The sequence below is a fragment of the Sturnus vulgaris genome, chromosome 3 (genome assembly GCF_052056855.1).
Source record: "Sturnus vulgaris isolate bStuVul1 chromosome 3, bStuVul1.hap1, whole genome shotgun sequence".
Taxonomy (NCBI): Eukaryota; Metazoa; Chordata; class Aves; order Passeriformes; family Sturnidae; genus Sturnus; species Sturnus vulgaris.
The window spans coordinates 46,620,327-46,646,927 of record NC_142245.1 but is presented as its reverse complement, the minus strand read 5'-3'; the positions used below and the strand labels follow the sequence as shown (position 1 = coordinate 46,646,927).

The 26,601-nt window shown below is 35.7% G+C and overlaps 1 protein-coding gene across 10 annotated transcripts in view; it reads right to left on the bottom strand.

Moving 5' to 3' along the window:
* Positions 1 to 26,601, bottom strand: part of RYR2 (ryanodine receptor 2) — a 377,449-nt gene that overhangs the window by 271,502 nt on the left and 79,346 nt on the right. For all 10 annotated transcript variants that reach the window (XM_088161537.1, XM_088161539.1, XM_088161542.1 and 7 more), the window contains exon 2: positions 13,436 to 13,555. In XM_088161537.1, coding sequence (XP_088017663.1) covers positions 13,436 to 13,555 — 120 coding nt within the window. The remainder of the gene's footprint in view (positions 1 to 13,435; positions 13,556 to 26,601) is intronic.

Sequence of the window (26,601 nt, the reverse complement as noted above, 5' to 3'; positions counted from 1 at the left end):
AAAAGGTAAATAGTAGTAACTCCAGTTTATCTCAGTAGTAATTAAAGCATTACTGATTTGGCTGCCAGTTCATGTTCAAATTTGCTCTCTTGTTAATTTCTCTTTCTAGAAATTTTTTGCAGTCATAATTACAGCCTAATATGCAAGTAGTTCAATTTTTTAAAAAGGTATTACATAGATAAATAGAAATTGTATATTGCGTTTCAAAAGGAGATTCAGTACCACTAGAAGAAAACAGTAAGTTATTATTACCTTTTTCTATTGTTCCTTAATCATGGCTTGTAATAGCCCAATCATTAAAATCAGACAAGTTAAAATAAATGTAACAGTCATCTGGAATTTTTAAGGCATATCCATTACTTCAGTAATCACTGGATTATTTAGAAAATTGGAGAATTCCTTATTCCTCCTGTCATTTTAAACTACATTTATTGTGTACACGAGTTTTCTGTAGTAATATTTGCATATTAAACTACATTTTACTCTGTGGGAAGCAAATCTGCAAATTAGATAATCATACCCTTTATTAAAAAGGTATTTTGAGTAAAGCTTTTGAAATATATTTAAAAATAACCCTAACTGTATTCCAACCCACAGGTGAATCATGGGTACTGGATGTATTCATTATGCTCAATTTAATTTTCTAGAGAAATTTTATTTACACAGTCCAATGGAAGCAAGAGGCTGAGAAGCAAAAGTCAGTGCTGTTGTCATTACTCTGACAATCACACAGTGCTAACAAGCCACTGTAATGTACAACCTGCTCATACCCATGTATGTTCCATGTAATCTTGTGAATGGAAACTGAACTTCTGCCTCTCATAAATATTAGTACAAGACTGAAGGATAATAAATTGCATCAGCAAACAGAATTCTGTCTCTAAGAATAAGCAGCTTCACCTCAGTTTTACTTCTCTTCCCAGTTATTTGCAAGTTTATTAGTTATTTTCCTAAGCTCACAGTTCCTTTTGTTCTTCTTCTAACCAAACTCCCAATTAAATGGACTTGCAGGTATTTAGTTTTTAATCGTATACTGAGTATTCACACAGCAGTGCCTAAACAATCATTTAATAAAGCAGCCTGATGTTAAAAAATGAGATGTGGGTGTTCATAACTTTAATGCTAGCACATTTACTAGATGCCTAACAGAAAATCCAAGTAGAAGTGAGGTGAATCCCTTTTTCCTCTCCAGTCCTCTGGCTAGCTCTGGAGCAGAGAGGGGTGGGAAATCCTCAAGGACAAAGGCAAAAACCAAAGAAGGCTCTTTTCTCCCGTGGGAAGGTGATCCACAGTTTATTCTGTTGCTCACATGGCAAAAGGAGAGAGGGGGAAGATGGCGGCGCTTTTACACTGAGGCAAAGGGGCGGGGAGGAACAGACACGTGACCAATGGGACACGGCCAAAGGGGAGGGGCTAAGGGAGGGCTGAACCAACTTCTGTATCCCCCCGGAGCTCATGGGCAAACCATTTCCTCAGTGCAATATACAAACATAACAGTGAAATATAAAACTATGAACAGTGCAACTTATGAAACTAACAGTGCAACACAACATAGGAGGACTCCGAAAATTTATTTCAGTACAGAATTTAACAAAACATCTGCAGTCGTATTTGTGGGAGTAGCCTGAAAGAAACTGAACCCATCAGCTATTTTCAAGTTACATGTAAATTTATACATCTCTATTGTTCTGGAAGCCCTTTCTATTTAAATAAGATTCTGTCTGGTGACAGTGATGAAACACACTCAATATTACTAAGAAAAAAACTTCTATTTCTGGGACTCTACATAGAAGGCCTAACTTTCCTTGTTTTCAAGCTTGTCATCAAAACAATGGAGCCAGTACAGAAATATACGGGTCTGACAAGTCCCATGAGCCAAGCAGAACGAACGATTTCCATCAAATCCCAAAGCAGAAAAGACAGAGAATGAATTATGAGCCTTACGGTTTCAGTTCTGTATAGAGGAGTGAAGTAACACTGTCCTCTCCCTAGAACTCCTCCAGGAGCAGTGTCAAGCTTCCATGTGTTTACCATGAGCAGACTGTGAAGGTTGCCTGGACACCTCCTACAGAAAGTTTGCCATCAGCTGCTTCTGACTGTTTCAGTCTGAAACCACCCCCTTCTGTGTGAGATTTTTATAGGACATTGCATCCCAAGCAGTTGTTTCCCTCAAAAGCAGAGAAATTCTCAGCATTCAAAACTTTTTATGTTACTACACCTAAAACTTGTAAGGCCCTCATGATTTAGGAAGAGCAATTGTATAAGGGAGAGGGTTTTTGTCACAAGTAAGCTTTTCACCTTTTCTAGGAAAAACTTCAAAAATGTGGGGCATGTTCTGCTTCCTGAAAAATGTCATTTTTGCATAGTGAAAAGTTTCTTGTTAACATTTGAAAGCTCAAAAGAGTCCTTTTTCCATAAGAAAACTGTTTCAGGAGAGAAAACTTAAAAAAAAAAAAAAAAAAGGAGACAAACACAGGAGAACCAGGTAGTGGTGGAACTGAGGTCAGACACAAATACATGGCAATCATTCATTTTCAAATCTTAAAACACAAGACAGCTCCATGTCCTCAGTGGCTCTCTTGAATTGTGTTGGTTGCCTATGCCACATATGCCTATGCCTTGTTAATCTGACCTAAACAACTGACTGTTTTAATTCTCTTAAAAATACTCTCTCTGGTCACATCTATAAAGTTCCTCCATCTTGTCCAGATCTCTGAGTGCAGAAGTCTACCATAAGTGAAGCAGTAGATTTGATAAAACCAGTGCTGGAAAAAACCTTGATACACTGAGCACACTTTCTGTTGATACATCGAACATTCTTCATGGTAGTCTTCTTCTGATTACAGGGAGTTACTAGTTTTTATCCTCTATGAGTTTTCACAGCTGTGAAGACAAAAAATCCTACCCCACTTTTATTTTCAGATAGTGAAATGTCATTTGCTGGTCACTGTGTAACAGAGCTCCCAGCAAAGAAAACTGTGTGTGCCTGAAACTTAAATCTATACAAACTTGAAGGGACAGAAGGAACCTGATTCATGGGGGTTTCTCATTCTCACAATCTTCTTTAAAAATCCATAAGAAACCTACTTCTACTTCAGATGTTCTTACTTAAATACAATTACAGTATTTTCCTTTACGCTCAAAACAGTTTCAAAGTTTCATTTTACAATTTTTCAGTTTTTGTTCTTTGGAAATAGCTTTGATCCTGAAATCTGTCAAAGGTCTTGAGGCCATTGTTAACAGAGCAGACTATCTTAATCTCTTGGAAGCTGTAATTCCTGGTATGGTATTCACTTTCTGTATAGATTAAGGGCTGCCTACATTCCATCTTTAAATGGATAAGAGGCTTTTTCCTCTTACCCTCCATCTCTTCCCTCTAGTCTTCTTTCTAACCTAAGGATATAAGTCCCATATATCTACATTACTGACAGCTGTTTCCTTTTTATCTCCTTTTTGAAAATTTAAAACTCTTAGCAACAGATAAAAGCGATATTAGGTAAGGAGCCACACAACTACACTGCAGCATTGATGGATAAATTTGGTCAATCAGCTCAACTCCCATCACAACATTTGCTTCTGTAGCCAGAAGCTTAGATGAACATTAATTGTGTATCATCCTAACGGAGTGAAAATGTGTTAATTTTTAGGGTAATTAGGAAAATTTCATGCTGATTAATAAAATAAGAAAAGTTCATAGGATCAACAGTGCTACAGAGGGTCTAGGCACACATCCAAATCAACAAAACATGGTTTATCTTCATATTAATCCTGAAAATTCTATCTTATTATGCTAATCTTATGTGCATTATTCAAAACTTCAACATTCCCTTTTATTCTTAGAGATTATGTTGTATTTGTGGCTACTGCAAAAAGGAATGGAAAAATCTGGGATATTACCAGTTGGGAGGGTACAGTTGCTTTAGAACGTGGAAGGCAGCAGTCACCCTTGGATTCTTGCAGCATCAGAAAGAAGACCTTTATAAAATACTATTTTGTCCCTCTCTGAAAAACATCGCAGATACCCAAAAGGAAAATCTTCCTAATCCCTGACCAGACTTAATATAAACCATACACATTAGAGCAATCTTATTTTTAAGTAGCAACCCTGCAACCTTTCAGGATCAAATAGAGCAGACATGCACATGTTTTGTGCCTGCAATAAGTGACACAGCCTGACCTGTGTCAGTGGAAGTTCTTGCCCCTGCATAATAATCAAATAACCATTATTTGCGGAGATTCTTGTACTGTTATATTTATCCCATATCTGAAATCTTCACAGTAAAATTTTCACACGTAAAAATGACATCCAAATAAACACAAATACTAATCCTTTGAGAATACCAGCTCTTATGAGCAATTCATCTACATTGCAGTAAACATGAAATACCATGTCTAAGCAAATAAAATCTTCTTATCTATCTCATAAATTATCAACTAAAAAACATAGCAGACACAAAATTTTCACTTTTAAGGATTTTGTTGTAAGATTTCAACTATCATATTTTCCATTGTATGTTGTTGAAATCAGTGGTCAACCTGTGTACCTAAGAAAGTCTTATATTGCTGAATGGGGCACTGACAGTTTATGCTCTGAGTCACCCCTGACTTGGCATTAAATGAAGGAAAGGAGATGTCTCATCAGCTCTCTCATGGGAAAGACAGTTTAAAATTATATTTTAAAAAAATATATTGCCTTAGAAAATACATACATCCACCTCTGTAATGTGAAGCAAATCATTCTGAATTATATATTGAAAATTATTCAGTTAAAAAAAGATCTTATTGCAATTTGACTTAATTTCTATGGGCCTTTTTATTTGCTAATAATCGATTTGCACACACTAGAAGGAGAAATTCTGTATTACTGGGCTTTCTAATTTATTGAAAAATGGGCACTCAAATGCTTTCTTGGAAAGTCAGTTCATATTTCATATTGTACTGAGCAGAATATTTGTTTGCTTTCTGGAACTTCTGTCCAACCTTTCATATAAGTCCTGTGCTAGAAAAAGCTTGTCCTTGCTGTTTCTTTTAAAGATCAATACATACCTTGGCTGTCTAAAGCATCTTAAACTGTCAAAACTAATTCATCCTACATTATCTAAAGCCATTTGAACACTTGTTGATTTTGATTTGCATTTCTGTCAATTATTGCCTTACTGCCAGCTGTAAACATTGTTCTGTGCAAATATAACTGGTCCATACTCAGAGAAACACCAAGAAAACTTGAAATTCATAACTCCCTGTTATTACTAAAAGACATTTAGATGTGGGATAGAAGTAGAGTTTGCAGTATTGTTAAGGGAAGATTATATCAGACATTTGAAATCAGTCCAGTGACATTGGTTTCCTTTACTTTTTTAACTGCATGTAAAAAGTCACTGTTCATGAAAAGGCAACACTTTTGTGGATGCTGTCTTTGTAAATATGTCAACACAGGAGTACAAACATCGGGAAGATGGAATAAACTTCCCACTCCTAAATACATTCTTTATGTCCAGTAGGGAAGAAAAAGAGAACTTGGAAGGAGTTAAAGCTCAAAGACTTTGATTAGCATTTTTCACATATGCATATCCATCTCTTATCTACAGGTTTTCAATCAAACAGCAAACATTCAGCAATTATTCAAAAATAATTAAACACTCAGGAAAAGCAGCCTGAACTGTTATCTTGTGCATTTATGCATTATCTTTAAGAGCATAATAACTTCTTTTACCATCTGGCCTTTGGTTTTTTTAATGCAAAATAAAGAAACTGTTCTTTTGTTTGTGAAACCAGAAAAAGTTCTTCTTGTATTTGTATATGGTAACCCAACAGACAGCACTAGGAAAGCTACTAAAACAACTTGCATTTAGGTTTCAAACACAGGGTCACAAAGCATACATCTTCCAACTCCAAACTACTTCCATTTGCCCAACCTCCCTCATCCAATTCAGACTACTTATAAACTAACACTCTTAATTTAATGTTGAAAATACTCTTGTTATGACAGCAAGTTACAGCATTCCTTCAGTTGCAACAAAAACACAAATAATCTTCCTCCTTTTTCATGGGGAAATAACCAGGAGGTGAGGTCTAAAATCTTTGAATTCACGACCCAAAAGGTCTGTTTCAAAAATTCTTAAGAAATAAACAAAAACATATTTGATACTCTTTTCCATTTTGTTTCAGATATGCTCAATATCTCAAATACCTCAAATAAAAACAGATTCACTCATTAATAGGCCATATTTCTTTGTCCTAATTTCTGAGAGCCCATTGGGCTAGGATTATTCACAGGAGTCCGCTGAACCAGATTTAGCCTAACAGTTCTTAAAAATACCAAGTACAAAGTAGTAATACCATGACTTGAAGTGCTAAGAAGGGGTACAAAGCTAATTTAAAACTGCTGTTTTAGACGAACATTGATCTAAAAGGCCCAAAATAAGCATTTATACTTTTATCTGTTCCTAGCTTGAAACACAGATTTATGAATGGTTTTTCAGGTTTTCAGATGTGCAGCTACATATCAGTCTAATTAAAATTCAAATGACTGCTTTGTAACTACTCTGCATGTACTAATGAAGTACATTTCACTCTAAAACCTTCAGAGAAAATATTTGAAATGCTGAGCTCCAGGAGACCTGGCAGAACATGCCAACTGTGTAACCTTGCAATGTTCAGTTTCCCAGGGTAAGGCAGCAAGCCTGAAGCTTCTGGGGTTGTGCCTGCACCGAAAAGCCAGCAGCTCTAACTTGCAGCAGACATGAATGTACCTAAATAAGAACTCCTACCTCAAAATAATTTGGATTTCCACTAAATATCGCTTATTTATATTTCAAGGACTTTCTTATTGTATTTTATTACAGTTAGTGCATTTGGTGAAGACAAGTAATCTGTTTGCAGTTTTTAACACATAGTCCCAAGATTATTAAGGAGTCACAAGACTCGTATGCCAAATGGGGAAAAAGACAAACCCAACCCCAACCACCAAAATCCATCAACTGTGCACTTGGATAAGGGCACTGCTTTCAACAGACTGTTCAAAATGCAAACAGGTAAATCCAACATGCAATGATAAGAACTTTCGTTTTTACTAGGAACTGTACTAAAAATGTTAGGACTCAGAAAATAAATCACAGCAAACTGGCAGATTTTTAGAAGTTTCTAGAAACTGTCCTACAAAATTACTTTGATTCTATCTTTCAGCTTTTGTCACTATATGTTCAGGTTACATGTCATGAACTCTACCAGGATATTTAGGAATTCAGAACTTTGCTTTGAAGGTTTTTTCCCAGGTGCTTTATCGATTACATATCGAAATTACATATTTCTAAAATACATTTTGACAAGAAAACCCCAAGTACATAATACATTTAAAGTCTTTTAATAAAACTCCATGGGTTCTAAATAATTAGTACTAAGAATTCAGGATTATCCCCAAAAAACAGAGAACTGGCCTATAATAATGTCTTACTTTTAAAAATATTAACTAATTGAGCATGATTTAAAAATAAACTCTTTCCCATTCATGAATGTACAGATAGAAGACAGAGAAACTGAAGACAGAAAGAGCTTTAAATTCATATTTCATAGCAAATAATGCCTTATTAAGCTAAAACTCAATGTATATCTCTGGCAAAACTAGATTTGATAAAAGGTATTTCTTTAAGATCAGAAATAATCCATTCCTATGTGAATTTAAAACTACAAATAACTCCTTCAACAGGAGATATAATGAAAAATTAAAATAGTAAGGTTTCACAGATTGGATCTATTATTATACTGTTTAATCTGTGGTGACATGCTTGATATCACACATTTTGTTTCCTTTTTAAAAACTACCTGAGTTACAAGTGACAGTAGTAATATGCTAAACTGTATTGTTATGACTAATAACAATGCCCACCATTTTCAGCTGATATAAAGCCATATTTCTGTTGCTGCTTCACAGCCATGGTGATCTGACAGTGTTTTTCCTAGTCCAAATATTTCATATTCATTTTAAATTATTCACTTTCCATCTCAAGAAATATTTATGTTGGTTTCAGGGACTAAGTGCAAGGATCACAATCAGGTCTGATGGGTATAACTACCAATCTGCATTTAGGCTCAAAATTTACACAATATTTACAAGAAGTAAAAACTGAATTGGATATACATAAATAATAAAGATAAAATTTAAAAATTTTTAAATCCTATGTTGCATAAAACTACATACAATGTTGTGAAACACTGTTCTTATTTACTTTACTCCCACAGAGCATTTTACTGGAAAAGAATGACTCACTGAACAAAATCCTGTCTGATCTACACCTATGAAGACTTCATCCACCTGTGTCTAATTTTTGTATGTCAAGTAGGCTAAGTAATGTATAAGTATTCATAAATTCTCTTAATTTAAATTATTGAAATTAACAGTTTTAGTCAAAGTCTGCTAAATTGAGTCCTCTGAACATAAGAATATATAAGATTAAATACCATCTTTACCATTAAATGGATATATTCGTTTAGGTAACATGACACAAAAGCAATTAAATGGGCCTAGAGGTGCAGCTACAAAGCCCTGACAAAATTTTTTCGTTATTTTAAAAGGATGACGTGGAAATACGTGTACAGAAATGAACCACGGCAATTACATTAAAAAAAAAAATCCAATCAACCACCTTACTAAATGGCATATTCACAGAATGACCCAATGTAAATACAAGCAAACAACACTGATCTAATTTCTCAGAGTGAATCAATTTTTTAAAAACTCTCTATTTCATTATGTCAGTAACTGCTCAAAAAACATTTACTTGTCTCCATATGTTAATGGACACCATATGCTTTTTTATCTATTTGGATTTACACAATCAAAAACTGTAGATACTGCTTCTCAGCTGTCAGAAAGAGTTTCAGACTGAGTCTCTCTGGAGACAGACTATTTGTCTTGGCCACTGAGAATATGTTTGCTGTAAAAGACAAAAAAAGAAGGCAACCCTTGCCTTCAGATGTTACACTCTGAAAGACAAAGACAGAAAAGAGTTTTTCTCCCAGAGTACAGGAGTTCAGGCCAATGCCCCACCAGTCAGGATGACACCCTTCTCCAGACACATCCATACAGAATTTGACTGCTGGCATGGAAACAGCTTGCATAAATACTAAAGAACCATATTTTCATGTAGCCTTGTCTGCCAGGTATAACCTTCTCCAGTCCTCTCCACTTCCTTTTCAACATATCCACCTGTCCAGCTCCTGACAATTCATCTGACCAAAAAAAGGGCAAAGATAAAAATCCAATTATTTGTATTTGTCAGCACAAGAAATACTGTCAGTCTTACCATCACGCTTTATTTTCTTACACAACAGTAGCATCTAGGGGCCAACAAATAACAGGGCATCACTGGCACACTCTGGATAATGGAGTCACAATTCCCAACCAACTGACCTACACTGGTCCAGCACCAAATACCAAGAATCTTTCTGGTGTGACACAGAAGAGACTCTTCAAAAATAAAATGGAAAATAAGATGTCAAAGTCTTACTTTTATGTGAAATACCTCCTTAACTTTACAAATAGAATTATTATCAGTTCCTGGACTCTGCTCTCAGCACTGTAACTTATTATATGTAAAAAGATCAAACCACAGGATCACACATGGCACTGCCTTCTTCCAGAAGTTGAAGGAAAAAAGAAAAAAGAAAAGCAAAAACCAACTCGGGAGGCCCTTTTAGACCCTCAAAAACCCTCATTATGTTATCCTCCCCTCTAACAAGTCCAAATTACAGAGACTTCAAGAGGGAAAAAAACCCCACATATAGCTTTTATCAGTACTTTTTAATGATGCAAAGTAGGTCCATACCTGGGGGCATAATGAAATTAATATGAATTTACCACCTGCCATAAAAACGGGGAAAAAAACCCCAAAACCTTATGCCATTTAGAAAAGTGTAACTCAGCTTTCAGTGTTCTGCTGTGCAGCAGTTCACAAGGGATCAACACCACCTTTGTGACAGACCCAGACCTGAGTTTTTTCATTCTACACTATGGACAGGAATAGTTTTCAGAAGCTATTAAAACACAGCTCCCTGTTTGCTTTTCAGCAATCCATGCACTATTTAAATCTAAAGAAAAATTACTTCACTAGCAGACAACATAATCTTTTAATGAATGGACTTCTTCATATTACCAATCTGTTTACATATAGAAAGCAACAACTAACATTCAAATGTAAAGAAACTGATCTCACTAATCTTGAAATACGTTAATTAATCTTAATTTTTGCTTTAATAAAAGGGATGGTCTTCCACACAAGGAATTAATTTAGAAGTACAGCAAACAACGATGAAATAAATTTACCTACAGATGACTGCCAAAAAGGAAGTTTACAGGTCTGCTGATTTTGGCTGGAGCAGAGTTCATTTTCTTCTCAGTGGCTGGTAGGGGGCTGTGTTTTGGATTTGTGCTGAACACAGGGTTGATAATGTAGAGATGATTTTGTTATTGCTGAGCAGGGCTTACATAGAGCCAAGGCCTTTTCTGCTTTCTCACTTCTACCCTTCTGATTCCCTCCGTGATCCCTGGGAGTGAGTGAGCAGTTGTGTGAGGCTTGGCTGCTGGCTGGGGTTAAACCACAAAAATGACACTTTTGCCTTTTTTTCTGACAGCCATCACTTATTTTCTTCTTACTTACAAAATAAAAATTCATGATATGGATTTGACAAAACTTGCTGAAGAAATAATTGCATGAGCTAAGGAAAGTAAGAATTTTAAATTTTGTCTTCAGCATGTCTTCTTTGGATTTTGTCATTCCTCCTGCTGCAACTTTTTCAATGTCAAAAATTGTTGATGGTTTATAAATCTGATATTGTTATACACTTGACACTTCCAACCTATTCCTAGAACAAGATCTGTTTTGAGACAGATTTGCTTTGAAACTGGTAGAAATTGAAAGAGAAATATTTTTCTCGAGCTACTACACCTCTGCAGATGAGGTAGTCATGAGTTTATCTTGGGCAAATCTGTATGTTTTATATTCAGGACTGTGTCTTATTAATAAAATTAGGCATAATTTAGACCTGATGTCTTGCTTATCTATTATCTTGTTCTTCAAGATATGGGGTTAATTTGAGCAATTTGCAGCCTTGCAATACGTCAAAACCTTTTCTGCTCCTCAACCCCCTCCACCAGCCAGCAGGCCAGAGGTGACAAGGAGCTGGGAGGGGACACAGTGGGGACTCCAACCAACTCAAGGGATATTCCAGACCATATGACCTCATGCCTGGCCTACAGAGCAGGGGGGATGAAAAAGGAAGCAGAAGGTGTTCAGAATGACAGCATTTGTCTTCACAAGCCACCATGGTGCATGATGCAGCCTTGCTTTCCTCGAGATAAACACCTGCCTGCTCATGGGAACAGGTGAATGATCTTGTTTTACTCTGCCTGCACATGCATCTTTTGCCTTATCTCCCAGTGTTATGGCTGTAGAGAGAGAAGTATTAATAGTCAGCAGTTACCAAATTATTCTATTAAAATATATCTTCAATTTGACCATTACTTAAGTAATGTGAACTATTTAGTGATCCCGGGGCAGGAAAGTGCACACAAAGAATTTGTGCTAATAAAACATCAGCTACACTGTGAGAACCCACATCCTGAAAGATATTGGAGAAAAGCATGGGATAGTAACAAGCACTCTCAAAAATTCACGTCCAGGATGATAGATCAAGCCTATTACTCGTGTTTGGCCTATTACAGGTGCTTGGGTTTGCATCCCATCCTTGATCCCTGCCTGTAAATCAGATGCCTCACTGCTGTTTGCATCAAATGCATCACAATCCCACTCTAACTGGAAAACAGCCTCTAAGAGATGCACAGAATTTTTTTAATAGGCTCAAGAACTCTGTTGGGACTATTTTCAAATTATCACATACCTCTTTGAATATTTCCTATGTTCCTTCTTATATAATGCAATAGTAACATGCTATGTATACAGACATGAGGAATAAAACCATTTTTATTTACCCTTATTTATAGTTAACTTTGCTTTAAGGATTTGATAATTTTATGGCTCCCTCAGTACTTATATCTACAAATGACTTCAGATGAGTTCATCCTAGAAACTGTCTGCCCTTAAAAATTAAAGCACAGACAAACTGCATGGGCTTTCTTTTGTTTGCTTTTTTTATCCTCAAGCTCATGAAGAATGAGAAGAATACAGACTGTTTCATAAAACAAGGAGAAAAAGCAGCATCAGCAAACAAGCACACAAAACTGATATGAAATCTACACTGCATTCCTTAAAGACAGGAATATTCAGGAGTTTTATATGGTGAGAGAGAGACTGCAGATTTAATATCCAAACTTACTGAATGATAACAAATTCATTAAACAGATCTTTCAGGCCTCACAGGCAACTAGCACTACAACCACTTCTATCCTAGCACATTTTTATTGTTAAAAAGATTCATTTAAAACAGAGCAGCATGAATTACTTCATCAAGATCACTGCTATTATAATGAATCATTAATATCCTAGTGAAAAATTTATTATTATGAATAATACATTCAAAATGATGAGACAGAAAATGAAACATTAATCTGTGAAGTATCAGAGAAAATCAAAGTGATATTATGAAAGCTGGCAAGATAACCATCATTTTTTGTTCTAAATCTTTCTAGATGTCTTTCCAGATGCTTTACCTTTATTATATTTTCTTATTGAATATTTATGTTTTAATTAAAGAAAAAACAAACATGTTAAACAATGTTCTTCCCTTTCTATGAATAAAATGTCCAAGTATATCCATTACTTTGTCCACAAAACTAGTTCTTCCCTCAAGAGGCCCATTTTTGTCTTCATAACATTTATTTGAGCATATGTGACTGTGAAGCAAAATCCCTTATTTGCAATAAACAGCAGTTATTTTTTCAAACTACTCTATCTACTGCATATATACCAGAGTTGGAGGAGGCTTAGATAAAATATGTTCAATGAGGTAATTTTGATACTTGCACTATGTTCAGATAGGGAATCAGGTCTAAAAGTAATAATCATTTCAATATAAACACCACAGAATAAAAACTTACCACAAATATAATAATTGCCATCTTTTCTGTGGAGTTAGAGTCAGAGCAATCAACTTGTCTTTCGAGCTGCAGTACACAAAAGTTGCTCTGTGGCTTACTACAACTGCGTTCAGACAAGCAAAATAACAAGCATATTATTTGGGGTGGACTTCTGCAGCTAACTAGTTTTAAAGGAAACCCAGAACAGAAAACACCACACTAGAGTCCAGCCAAAGAACAAAGGAACAATTAAACTTTGAATGGGCATTAAATATTCCTTATATTATTGACAATTTGATTTGTCCCTTCTCCTTGACAGATTTGTGTATATTACATCAAAGCAAGCAATGTTACAACTATCCTTGCTTTGTGACATGAAATGACAATTCAAACACTCCGTGGTACCTTAGAATTCGACGTGGATTCCAAAAAGCAAAGCCTGTTGCCAAATCCTTCTGCAGCAAGACACAATTTCTGTTGCTCCTTGTGAACGGTTGCAGTGCACTGCAGAACCACCTCATCATCCTACCAAAAAAAACAAGGAAAAAGAGAACTAAGGTTATATTTCTGACACAAAAAGACCTATGGAAGCTTTTAGAAAATCACTGTTAAATGCACAAACTGTTGCCCCTGATCACAAGTAGAATCAAACTTCAGTGTATTTTTTATTTTGAATTGTAAATGTGGGTAAATCAATTAAAATAATTATAATAACTGCATATTTTTGCAGTTTCGCTTTTTCTGTTTGCCTGTCCTGATAATAAAAGTTAGAGAAGGAGTTTTATTTTAACTACATGCAAAGTACACAATAATTAGTATTTCTTTCATAGGTCAGTCATACAAGCGAAGAAGTAGAAAAGCTAAAGATCAATTAATTGACAGGTACCATATACATTTGAATTAATTCGTTTATGTATATACTGCACATATTCTATTTAGTGCAACTTGCTTAGAAGGTTGTAAAGAAATATGTAAACAAAAGAAAAAATATTTTTCCTACCTCCAGAGTAATTTTGTATATATAGTTCATAACTTAGTGTTTTTACAGTAAGTTGAAAAGTATAATCTTGTGTAAATAACAGATTTTTTCTTCCAAAAAGCTAGTGTCTATTCACTGCTGCTCCTTGTAAAAACTGTGAACTACCCACAGTTTCTTAACAGAAGGAAGTGTGGTGACTTGCTGAGCCTTTTGCGAGCAAGGAAGACTTTGTGATAGAAGATAATAAAAGCACGATGAATAAGCTAAAGCTTATCAGAGCAAGTACTACAACTATCTAATACCGAGTTTAATAGACTTTTATGAACTTGCCAATTAAGTGCTCTGTGCTTATCCTAATGTGCAAGCATATAAAGAGAGACAGGAAATACTCAGAATTATAAGGGAAAATAAGTTATTAGGACAGTGGTCCCATAGTGCTGCTCAGTATTTCCGAGAAAGGAGGGTCTAGGAGGAACCAATGATATCCTGCATGCAGCAAAGCAAAGAATGTGTTCCTTAGTCCTTAATATGTATTAACTAAAATTTTACAGAACTAATTACATGTAGTAATAGTTAAAGATCTTATCAACAAGCCCCAAAAAACAGGCCCTTATTTAAATCACAGTTCTTCTAAGTAACATAATCAGTAGCCGGAGAATCTCTGTAGAAATATGATTCAAGTTAAAGAAAAAAAAATGTTGCAATGAGTCTATTTCCTAGCAAAGATTTTCTGTTTTAGAATAGAAAAATTAGCACCCCCTTATGGATTCTGCCAATTCATCAATGAGTTTCCAATAATAAATTTCAAATTAATGATTATGAAGAGGCCATACTTAACACTGTAAACAAAATTCAATAAATAAAAAAAACCTACAGGATGAAGCATGCAACTGGAAGCAGAACAGGCTGAGACTACAAAAATGCATGCATTAAAGCAGGAATGTTTACCAAAAAGGAGTTGTTCTAATAGGCAGCTTGCTACAGAGAGACATTCAGAAAAGTTCATCAAATTAAATAAAAGCCTGAATTTAAACTGAACTGAATAATTTGAAGCCATCCATAAACAGTCATTCTGAAATAAGGTACTTTTTCCATTTGGTTCCATTTACTTCACTCAAATAATTAAACCAGACTAAATTAAAGTGTATCTCAATCTGAAAAAAAACAGGAGCTTACATGAGGTTTAATCAGACATTTGGAAAAATTCATTCCTGTTACTCCTTCTAATTGTCCCCATATGGAAAAGGTAAGTATAGGTAAAGCAATTTTCCTTGTATACCAGCAACAGTGCCCATGCTGCAATCCACAGACAATTGCAGAGGTGAAAAGTGATAACTGTTTCCAGTCAGGCATTAAATCCAAAAAACGTAATACATGCATCTGGTACTGGTGAAGTTCGCAATGTAAAATTGTAGCTGACAAAGAAAAATCCCTGAAGGCCAGTATCAAGGATGGAAGAGACCACACATACAGACCTAACAGCTTTGCTATGTACTCTTTGTAAATGTAACATCATCTATTAACAACCAGAGCATCTGGGGGGGAGAGTAAGCGGTTGTGTTAATTAAAAAAAAAAAAAATTAAAGTACTAAAAATGAAAAAAAAAATTTAAAGCACTACATTACTATTTCCTAATCTTAATTACACTGGATTCAAATAAAGTTTCTTTTCAGGTTAAAAATAGTAGTGTTAGATTAAAGCTACAAAAATACATTCGCCTCCTTCTTTCTCTTCCTAGCCTTTCTTCCTGAGGTAACCAACCCAGTAGAATGGAAATTTCAGTAACCCTGTCCCTATTGTGCTGGAGTTGTCTCCAAAAAGGGTCGCTAAAGAAGATTCTAACATTGTTCTTCCACAGCCAGAAGCAAACAACATAATAAGGCTACTTTCTACTGAAATGAACCACCAATTTTGTTTTGTAATGCTCCATTTTCTACCATTGTATGCTAGGTTTTTAGAGAACATCTGAAAAGTGTTCTACATATCCCATCTACAAAAATTATTCTAAGCTGACAGCAGCAAAAATATAAGTTGGTTTGGGGCAAGTCCCTGACACACTTAATTTTAGTTAATTATCTAATGTATCATAGCCTTCCCTGCAAACCAATTAAGCTCAAGTACCAAGCATACATGCATAATGCAGATGCTGACTGTTGGAGGATTAAGGACAGGAGTATAGCAACTACTAAATTTCCTGACACACAAACTTACTCAGTTCATTTTGCAAATATTTTCCCCTTCCTTCTCTGTGCAGTGTACAGCATACATGCATTATTTTGTTATGTACTTGGCAAACAAAACAAGACGTTTTATTAAGAAATGCTTACAAGTTCATGAAAATCAAATCACCCTCACATACCCTTTTCCAAAGTTTGTTTCTGGGTTGACAGGACATGTTCATTAAAACAAATCAAATTTTAACTCTCTCATATTTTGTTTTCTATGGAGATGGTCGCAATAAATGTTCTCTTAATTCAGGCCATGGAGTCACGGTGTTGTGGAACTTATTGTTCTAGCCCAGGTGGAGTTGAAACAACTGGCACAGAAGGTTAAGATGTGATGCCATTGTCAGATCACATGAAAGGTAATTACAGATAACGATGTGTCACACACACAGAGTTCTAAGTTACTTTGCATTTCTGTTCCCATCACTATAGAATTACCTATTATAAGCTCCACATTAGATACAGTCTTCCAACTTTTACTGACTACATGTTCATAGATTCCTACAGATATTGAACTTGATTGTGTTGCAGAATTATATTGACATACATGATTCCATTACATTTCTTTAAAGCAGACTGCTAAGTGGGTAAGCATCTCAGCAGTGTTTTTCTAAACCTTTTTTCAAATCAGCAAATGATAAACAGTTCCAGTATCAGGAGAGCTAAGAATGCATTATTTTCTTATCTGAAGTCACACCAAAGAGATCTTCACTGAAGGTCGCTTTGCTCTACTATGAAGAACACTACAATATGCATCATACTAAATGTCCAATAAGACAAATATCTTTCAGATATTCTTACATCTTGAATTATAAGATGCCTCAAATTGGTTCATTCCTTCCTATTATCTTCTGATATTAGATCATCATAACTTTTTCTGTCAGATTAGAACTGATCAACGTAATTTATAGTTCAAACAGCTGTAACTGTAGCTTTCCAAAGTTAAGCAAATACATCAGCTCTCTTCATACATGACTGAAAATTCAGGGGGATAGAGGCAATGCAGAGTTCCTGACAATAATGTTAGTGCCTTTTAAACAAATCTGTAAATGTTGAGTTATTTGATATCTCAAGGTATCATATTAAAATAGGAAGTTCTCAAGCTCCTTAATAGCATTTACTTTCATTTGCAGAAATTATTTGACTTCTCTATGAAATACATTCAAGTCTCCTAAGATTACATTAAACATATACCACCCAGTCAAGAAGAAAGGTTAATTTCTCATGTCAAGATCTGGGTATGTTATTCCAATATGAATGTTCTGACTACAGTTTACTTTTCCAAAAACACTAATTTAAAGTTATGACTGGACAAAACCACATATGTATACATATGTATGTGTATGTAGATATATTTTTGTCATATTGTTCACACATATATGCATGCATATATTTCCTTGTAATAGCGTTACTCTGTCCTATTAAACCCTGAAAATTGTTACCTCCCATGTAAAGTCAGTTCTGACTAATCCTTAACCTTCTCAATGACAATTCCTATTAAAGAACTACACTTGTCTGGTAATTCCCACAGGTGGGCACATCTACAGTGCAATAGCTGTTAGCACCTCTTCAACATGGACATATCTGGGATTTAGAGGGTGAAGTATTTGCTGTGGCATTTTTCTGGAAACCTGATACTTGGTGGTTTGTTTGGTTGGGTTTTTTTAAATATTCATCATGTTTGATTTTATTTTTATTCTGCACATTGTAGTCCTTTAAACTTTTAATCATTTCATATATTTTGATAACTTCTGAATTCATTCATATCTGGCAATGGTTTAGTGGGGAGTCAAAAGATAAGAAAAACTGAGTAATTTTTTTTTCCTCCATTCTCTGAGAATGAAAATATATTTTCCTACAGTATGTCACTCTCCTCTTACAAACTACCCCATTACTACCTCCAAGTGTTTTATTTTAACTATGCAAGAAAAGCACAGTATTGGAGTTTCTACTATTGCTACAATCCTCTGCATGAAAAGGTGAAGATAAATATTACCACAAGCAATAAAATTATTTAGAAACACTGTATGTGCTTCAGCCCAAAGTGATTAAACTCATCACAACTATAACATTTGTATTTTCCTTCCATTTCATGAAGAAAACAGGGAACCTTTTCCAAGTATTTTCCTTGATTTTAGATTTTATACTTTATATTTTAGTCCTGTGGAGAGAATGCAACAAATAACACATGAGTTATTACTAATTTAAATAATTTGCTGTGCTCTTCACAATCTGATTATATATAATCACCTCCCTGAAAGATATAATGCTGACTCTGTGTTTCTACTGTACCCTGACAATATACCAATTCTGAAAATGTGTAGAGAACAGAGAGTGTCACATTTACAAAACTCAACATTCAAAGATTAAACTTTGCAAGTTATGCTTGTACATTCAAATTCCTAAAAACCCCTGCTGTTTTGTATGACAAATACTGCAGTCAATGGAACATTTCCTCAACTTCCCTATGCTATAAATCAGGATCTCATGATAGACTTTAATTTAATATCTCAATTTTTAATAGGTCCCTCAAATGCCACACAGGCAGAGTTCTGCTTCACTGCATCAGATTTCCTGCTCAGCTGTGCAACTGAACCCTGCAATGGGAATACTCCCATAGTTGCCACACATACTTTAATGCATTTTGTAAATTTACAAATAGAAGTTTAGCCAGTACAAACTGCTTTCTGCTTAAGGAAACTGTAGAGTACGTCTTGACTTATAAACTTCACTTCTACTTCCTTTTGCCTTGTTGAGATAAACAGTAGATAATAGAGCAGAATAAAAGTTTAAAGAACTTGTGAGTCATCAAGCACAAGGCTTATATAATTATAGGCAACCATATGCAAACGTTCACAAAGGGTTCACAAATCAATCCCCCAAGATGACCCTAGACCTCTGACCAGCCAAAAAAAAAAAAAAAAAAAAAAAAATCAGATGTCACTTTTTTTTTCTTATAGGCATCTGAGTAACATAATGTGCTTTAAATCTTGACAGAAGCCCTACTACTAGTTGCCCCAGAGCCCCTTCCTTTCTGTGTTTTGAAAGGTAAAAATCTACAACAGACAAGTCAAGTAACAAGTATTAGGATAGTATTTCTCCTTCTCCAAGTCCCTGCAGACAACAAACAAAACCCTTGATGCATAAGATTCATGAAACACCACATACCTAACATGCAAGAACTATGATCAGCAGAGATTAAATAGCTTTTCAACAATTGTATAGAAGACAGCAACACAACACTCAGAGTAGCATTACTTCACTGTTAATTCTATTCTTGATTGATCATCCAGTGCCTTCAACAAACTACCAAATTTTAAATACCACTTTAGGACAATGACTCTAGAGCTTCTGACATCCGAACACAAAGACTCTGACCCAAATAAGAAAAGGCTACAAAATTTTGATTACTTTATCTGAGCTTGAACCACAACTACACTATCTCCTTAGTTGCAGATCACCATTGCAATAGTGCAATGCAGCCATTTAGACTTCATTTTGAATAAGGGAAGGACAGAGAGCAAAAAGACTGATGATATGTACAGGAAAACAGGAATTATCCAGGAAAGCTGTTGGGATGCAGTCCACTTAGATTATCGGAAAACTTAGCAACATTTCTTTTTTGTCAGTAAAACGTGGAATAGAGACAGCTAATACTGTTCCTTATTGCATTAAGGAAGTAAGTGTTAGACAGTCAGGGAAAAATTTTCTGAAAATAAAGTAGGGCAGTTTAGAAGCTTCACCATTACAAGACCACAAAAATTGCTGTAAAACTTCTTTCAAGATGATTTATGCATAGCTGAACTTGTCTTAGGATGAGAAGAAGAGAGATTACTTTTCTGGTCACACAATTCTAAACGGTCTGAACACATTTAATTGGACATGTTTTAGTTTTATCCTGTAGGAGGAGTAATTTCCTAAGAATTCAACCTTATTCCAATGGAATTCTCCTTCGAGAAAGAAAACCCCAGGCACAACAGATGGAATTCCAAAGGACCAGATTAGCTGGTAGTTCTCAATACAATACAATATACATCTGGCTGCTAGTACAATAACCATGTTACCTCCTCCTCCTTCCCCCAAAAGTTCTAACTTAGTCATCAAAACCATTTGCAACATTACAGCAATGTCATGGCAATCTGCAGTACTAAAGACACGTAGCAGCAAAGGAAAAAAAAAAAGAAAACCAAACCTGAAGAAAATAACCAAATAACCCATGTTGAGTCACACAGATTCATATTCTGCACTTGCCAGAAAAAGTCTTTGCTAAAGAACAATGATAACAAAGAGCCTATCAGAAAGCAAACACTAAATACGAGGGAAAAAACTCGTTACACACCACATGGACAGTGTGATGCTATATGGCAAAGCAGAGTTTATCTAGGAGCTGTACTTCAACACTGCAGAGTGTCTCAGACAGATGCCCATCCCAGTCTGTGCATTCCACAGCCACCCAAAGGAAATGAAGAGTGTGATCAGAAGGCAATGAACAAACACAATGCACAGCTCCAGCACAACCAGGTAACTGCACCTTCCGTGCTCTGAGAAGTGCTCCATGGAGAAACAAGCATAGCCCTGGCTTTGATCTGGCTGGGCACTGCTGTGGTACTGAAGGTGGCTGTAACCTTCAGCTGCACATGCTAGCCACCTCCTCTAGCAAACTACTTACTAGTGATAGCAACATGAACACAACACTGAAAGCAGAGGTGCTATGTACATATAATCCAAATGCTTCCTCTTACAGCTCTTTATTCCACTGAGGCATTATGGAACAGTGTCAAATTTGGTTTCTGCATTCATGTGCGTGTGCTAGCATGCTCTTGATTGACTTCTACTAAAAACGTGTCTGCTAATGATCATATTGCCAAATTAGATGGTTCATTTTATTATTTCTCACCAATTAGCTCCTGTGGTCCTACAATCTTAAAATAAAAAAGCCAAGTTCAGCTGTCAGTGTCTAATAATAAATTTGTCTGTTACCATAGTTAGCAATGGCTAACTCTGCACCTGACACAGTTGACAGAGAAGTGGTGGAAAACATCTGCAACAAAGTGTAGCTACTAAATTAAACACAAACATCTGGTGAGCTGATTTCAGCTTCTTAACAGCCTCAGTATTTCAAATTTATCTCTGATGTAATTCCACCTATTTTAGGAATTTGGTAAGAATCGACTGCATTACACCCTCACTCACTAGTTCTAGGCTATGCCTCTTCTGCACTCAAAGGTGTGATAACAGCCTGGGAGATCTCTATGCTATATTTGATTTTTCTAGTGAACAACAGTAGCAGTAAAGACAGAGGTGAGAGCATGCTAGAAAAGGTGTCCACAAGATTCTGCAGGCAAACACAAGATTATCTCTATTATCTGAGTCAGTTTGGAAGGTAGCAAACTGACTCTAACAAATATCAAGGACTTAATAACCCCACAGCACTCAACAGCTAATAAATCCCGAGACTCATCAGTATCTGAAAATGCTGTATCTGAAAATAATCACTGAAGTGTTTTAGTTTTACAACACTTTTCTAAGAAATACCTCATTAATCTCAGCTGGAAGACAGAGGCACTTGTTAAAGCAAATAATTTGTTCAAGGTCACAAAATACTGAGACCCAAACTGAACAAACACTTTTTTCTGTATATTCCTATTAATGAGTTCCATAGCAAGAAGCCTCTAGAAACACACCTCTTTCATGAACAAGGTCCTCTCACTCCAATTCAGACCGTGAAAATCTCTCTACATCATCCCTTTCATGCAAGAATACGTGAGGGAAGGTTTATCAGCCTCCAGTCTTGGATCTTATGAGCAGTCTCAGGCAGCTAAGTTTGTAATATGACCATCTGCTCGAGTCTGCACATTCCACTCTAGTTCACTTTCTCTTCCCTTCATATTTTATCAGCAGTATTTCTTGAATTGTTCCAATTCAGTGCTCTGACAAACTGATATTTTGCAGCAGCCCAATCAATCATGCGACCTTCCCTTCCAATTCCCAAAGGTTCACCTGTCACTGTGTTTATTTTTGTAGCAAGGGGAAACATTCATTCCCATTTTCACCTGTTTCAGCCATGTAATCCTCTATCAGTATTTCTCCCTGCTTTCATTCTGAAGCTGTAATTTATGAGATTAACCCTTTCACTTCACACATTTACCAAATCTCCTTGTTTCCATGAGAAGGCTACCATCTTTCTGAATTCTTCTTAGACTAAATCCATTTTAAAAAATTCTCTCAGACTACTGTTCACAACTTCTCCTCTGAGCATCTTTGATTTATGACCTATTCTTTCCTGTAGACCATTAATAAAATCATTAAGATGGGACGTGGTAACTTCCCATGAACATGTCAGAAAGAGCTATTGCCAGTATTTAATCTCTACCCAGTTTAAGATACCACAAAATGTCCATCACACCGTTGGAGCTGAAATGTATTATGAAACCCCAAGCAATCCTTGCACTGAAAACACAGTTCCTAGATATCTTCACTATATAATCAAATGCAAAAAAGATTATAATTTTTTCGTTACAGATATTGGTTGTACCTTCAAAATACGGACTAATATCCACTGTCTCCAAAGAGAGATGCTGTTCAACGTTTATCTCTTCTTAACCTGCCCCCAAGTACCTATTTTGCAAAACCTCAATGTACAAAATTAAAACTGCAGCAGTCTTAAAACACTACACTGCAAACTTTATTTCTCAGAAATTATAATATCTAGATACCAGGAAATAAATGCATTTTGTAGGGATAGTGCAGCTGACAGGAAGAACACTAAACTGACAGAAGTGACAGATGAATTTCATTCCCAGATCTCCCACCAAACTTCTCATTTGTCAATTATTTCCATTTTTTTGTTATAGAATGAAAAATAATTTTAGTATACGAAGACTGAAAGATTCAGTGCAATAGTAGCATAGGATTGACAATTTATGCATAAGAAATGAATGCACCCTGAGGTAGAAGACTTGGTTATTAAAGACTCTGTGCAGGTATTAACAGAATAGTAAGCAGATCCCCATGCATTCTGTGCTGATCCTGCCTTTTGAAATTGTACAAAATTATAGGTTCCTAAAAGAATTTCTCTACGCCTGTTTTCAGGGCACTCAGTTATTTAATCATTTATCTCGAGTCCTTCACAGTCTTCCTGTGGAGCTGAACAATTCACGGAAAAGCTGGAAGACTGAACTAACACACTGTATAATGCTAACTTAGAAGCATTAAGGAATTTTCAGGCACAGAGGAAAATGGCTTTCTATCACCAGGTTCTCCAGCCAGCAGGTAACTCTTCACAGGTTTTAATCAGATGCAGTGACAGAAGGCTGCAGTGAACTGTGAGTCCCAAAAATATGTTATTAAGCAGGTGCAAAAATACCTTTCAGGCTTGTGTACATGTTGCAATGTAACATTCAGAGACAGCTCGATTTTTATTTCCTGTTTATTCCCTTGAACAAACTCACCAGCTATTGTACATGAGCCAGTGAAATGGAAAATTATCACCAAGAATATTGGAACAGCAGGAGTATGTTTCAGCTACTTCAACTCTAACTTTCAAATGCTTCAACACACAAAATTATGCACAAGGACAAACTTAAACTATAAATCACAAGTTTATATTTGTATATTCATGTTTTGTGCTTTCATACATCTAAATATACCGATATATTTTACATGACATGGGATAAATGATATGCCTCACTGCTCTCAACTAGGAGAAAGGGCAAAAATCCCAAACATCAACAAATTCTTGCTATGTCTGTTTATGCAGTGGAAATAATGTTTCTGTGGGTTTTTTTTAAATCCTACGTTTTCCCAAACAAATGTTAAAAGTAGTTTAATAATGGCCAAAAGGAAAAATAATCAAAATATTGATTTCATGATCATATGCTGAACTCCATTTTCCCCATTTTTCTTTAGAAGAAATTCTATCATTGCTTCCACTGTACTTTGAGAGTACTGGGACACTAAAAAGTATCATGTTATCACAGAAGCTGCATTTGATATACTAGTAGGCCTTCCAGAATATTTCAGAAATATGTCATTCTACATATTCTACTAAAGATAATCGAAAAATAAACATTTTTATTTCCAGTATGAGGTTCTATGTATAGAACAAGCTGCTCTTTATCAAGTGCCACGCTTCCTAAAAATCCACTATCAATTGTAAATCAGAGACACCTGAGAAAGAAAAGAACATTTTAACCAGGGAATGGATTTGGTATAATGGTTTCATCTGAGCCAAAAAAAAATCAAGGCTGGATCTTTTAATGTTGGACAATTTTTCTCTATTTTTCTTCATATGCTACATGCCTATGAGCAATGCTGGAATATTTTTATATTTTAATTCTTAATGTAAGATATGTCCAAATCACAGAATCCAATGTAATAACTCATATACTTATTAAAAAGAATTTAACTTTTCATTACCATTTTTCTTCCTTCATTCATTTCAACTGACGTTTTAACATTTACTGTTAAAGGCATAATCCACAATTTCATGGAAGGTTTCACATTGCCTCAAACACAGTACATCCATGTACGGTATTTTGGGACACAATTTTATTTCAATGCTTGTCCTCTAAATTCACTAATTTAAGTGTTTAAAAAACATTTAAGTATGGCAGCAAAGCTTCTATCAATCATCTGTGTACCAAAGAGACTAAGAACCATGAGCCCTTATGTCTTTCTTTTGGCTCTACTGAGTCCATCAGGCTCACTAAGCCCCTGCAAACCCTTTAGACTAGGATGTACTACCCTTAAAGAATCTAAAATTCACTCAGCAAAGTCTATTTAGCTCCATCTGTCACTTACAGCTACTCAGCTTCAGCTTCTTTTGCAGTGGATAGCAGGAGATCAGTTTTCCAGAAAGCAAGACACCTTATGAAACTGGGACTAAAGAGAGCCCTGATAAACCACCCTCAGCAGGTGGTGTATCTACTACCTATCTCTGCAAGTGGGATCTGCTCCTCTCCTTGGACTCTGTCAATGCTCATCTTAGGCTGGGGTGACCAACACTTAAGTGTCCCAGTTTAGGTGAAGTGAATCCCAGCCTTAGCATGCTTATAGAAGCCTGTCCAGTAAGAGGCACCAGGGAAACTTTTGCCTTCTTCAGAAGGTTCTTGTGTTTTTAGTGAAGAGGCAGTGTTAAAACTAACAAGAGCTGAAGGCATCAAATGTCAAGAAATTTAGACAAGCTTTGCACAAATATTGAAATTATTGTATCTTAAATAACAACAAATAGCACAGCGTGAACCAGGGCTTCACATTCTTTCACTGCCCAGTGCCTTAACCAAATCAAGTAAAGACCAAGCAAAGAATACCTAGGTTATTAATTTCAACCTGAATCACATGCACATCTGGATATTCAAAAGAAACTGTCAGTCATCTATTCCATCTCTACTCACAAACCCCGAGTCCTGGGTCACAAGGTCAGTTTCTCCTGAGTCTTGGTATTCACTTACAAGTACATGCAATGCAGCCTTTAACAGCTAAGGGGTGGCCACAGTCAACATGATGGCAACATGAATAAATCCTGAGGAATTTCAGGGTTTACAGACCTCAGCTAGCACGACCTGTGTGCCAGCCAACTCTCCAGTGCTCTGTCAGCTGCTCCAAAACATTCAGATGAACCAGGAAAAGCATATGAAAATCCTATGACTTATAAATTTTGTGAGGCTTTGGCAGTCCAGCTTCCACACAACTGTTGTCCCAGGATGAGGAGTGGAATGGCTGCAGTCAGGCTTTAGGCATCTATGTCCAAGCTAGTGCTATTACGTAAGAAACTAATGTCAAGGAAAAAAAAAATTAACTAAATAGCTGGTATAGGATTACAGCATACAGACCATGGAACAAGATTTATATATGCACACAGACAAACACACACATTCACATATACACATATATCATTAGCAAATCAGTATTACTGGCAGTTAAAACTTAAAATTCAAGATTTCAGGTTTGACTTTGCTTCCAGCTCCCAATAATTCATCTTAAGTAGTGATAAGTCATAAAAATTTTGTCTTTTCCCTACATGCTGTCATAAATTTTAAGAACATTAATGGTAGGCAGAGATTTTCTTGACCCTTGTTGAACAGGCCATTGATCTCAATACTGCAGATGTAAAAAAATATGAAAAAAAAATCTCTTGGGAAAGAAAGATATATAGACAAGGGCAGATAACTTGAACCACAAACTTTGCTTACACAAATGCAACTTATTCTCTACTTCAGTACTGACCTCCTTTTAGGTTCATCCTAAAGCCCACATTTACTATTGAACTAGAAAAACGGTGAAAATTAAAGGAAAGTGGAGCCTATAGAATGAAATTATATAGGTCTCTTTGTGCCTTACCACCTGAAAACACTACAGCATGCAGT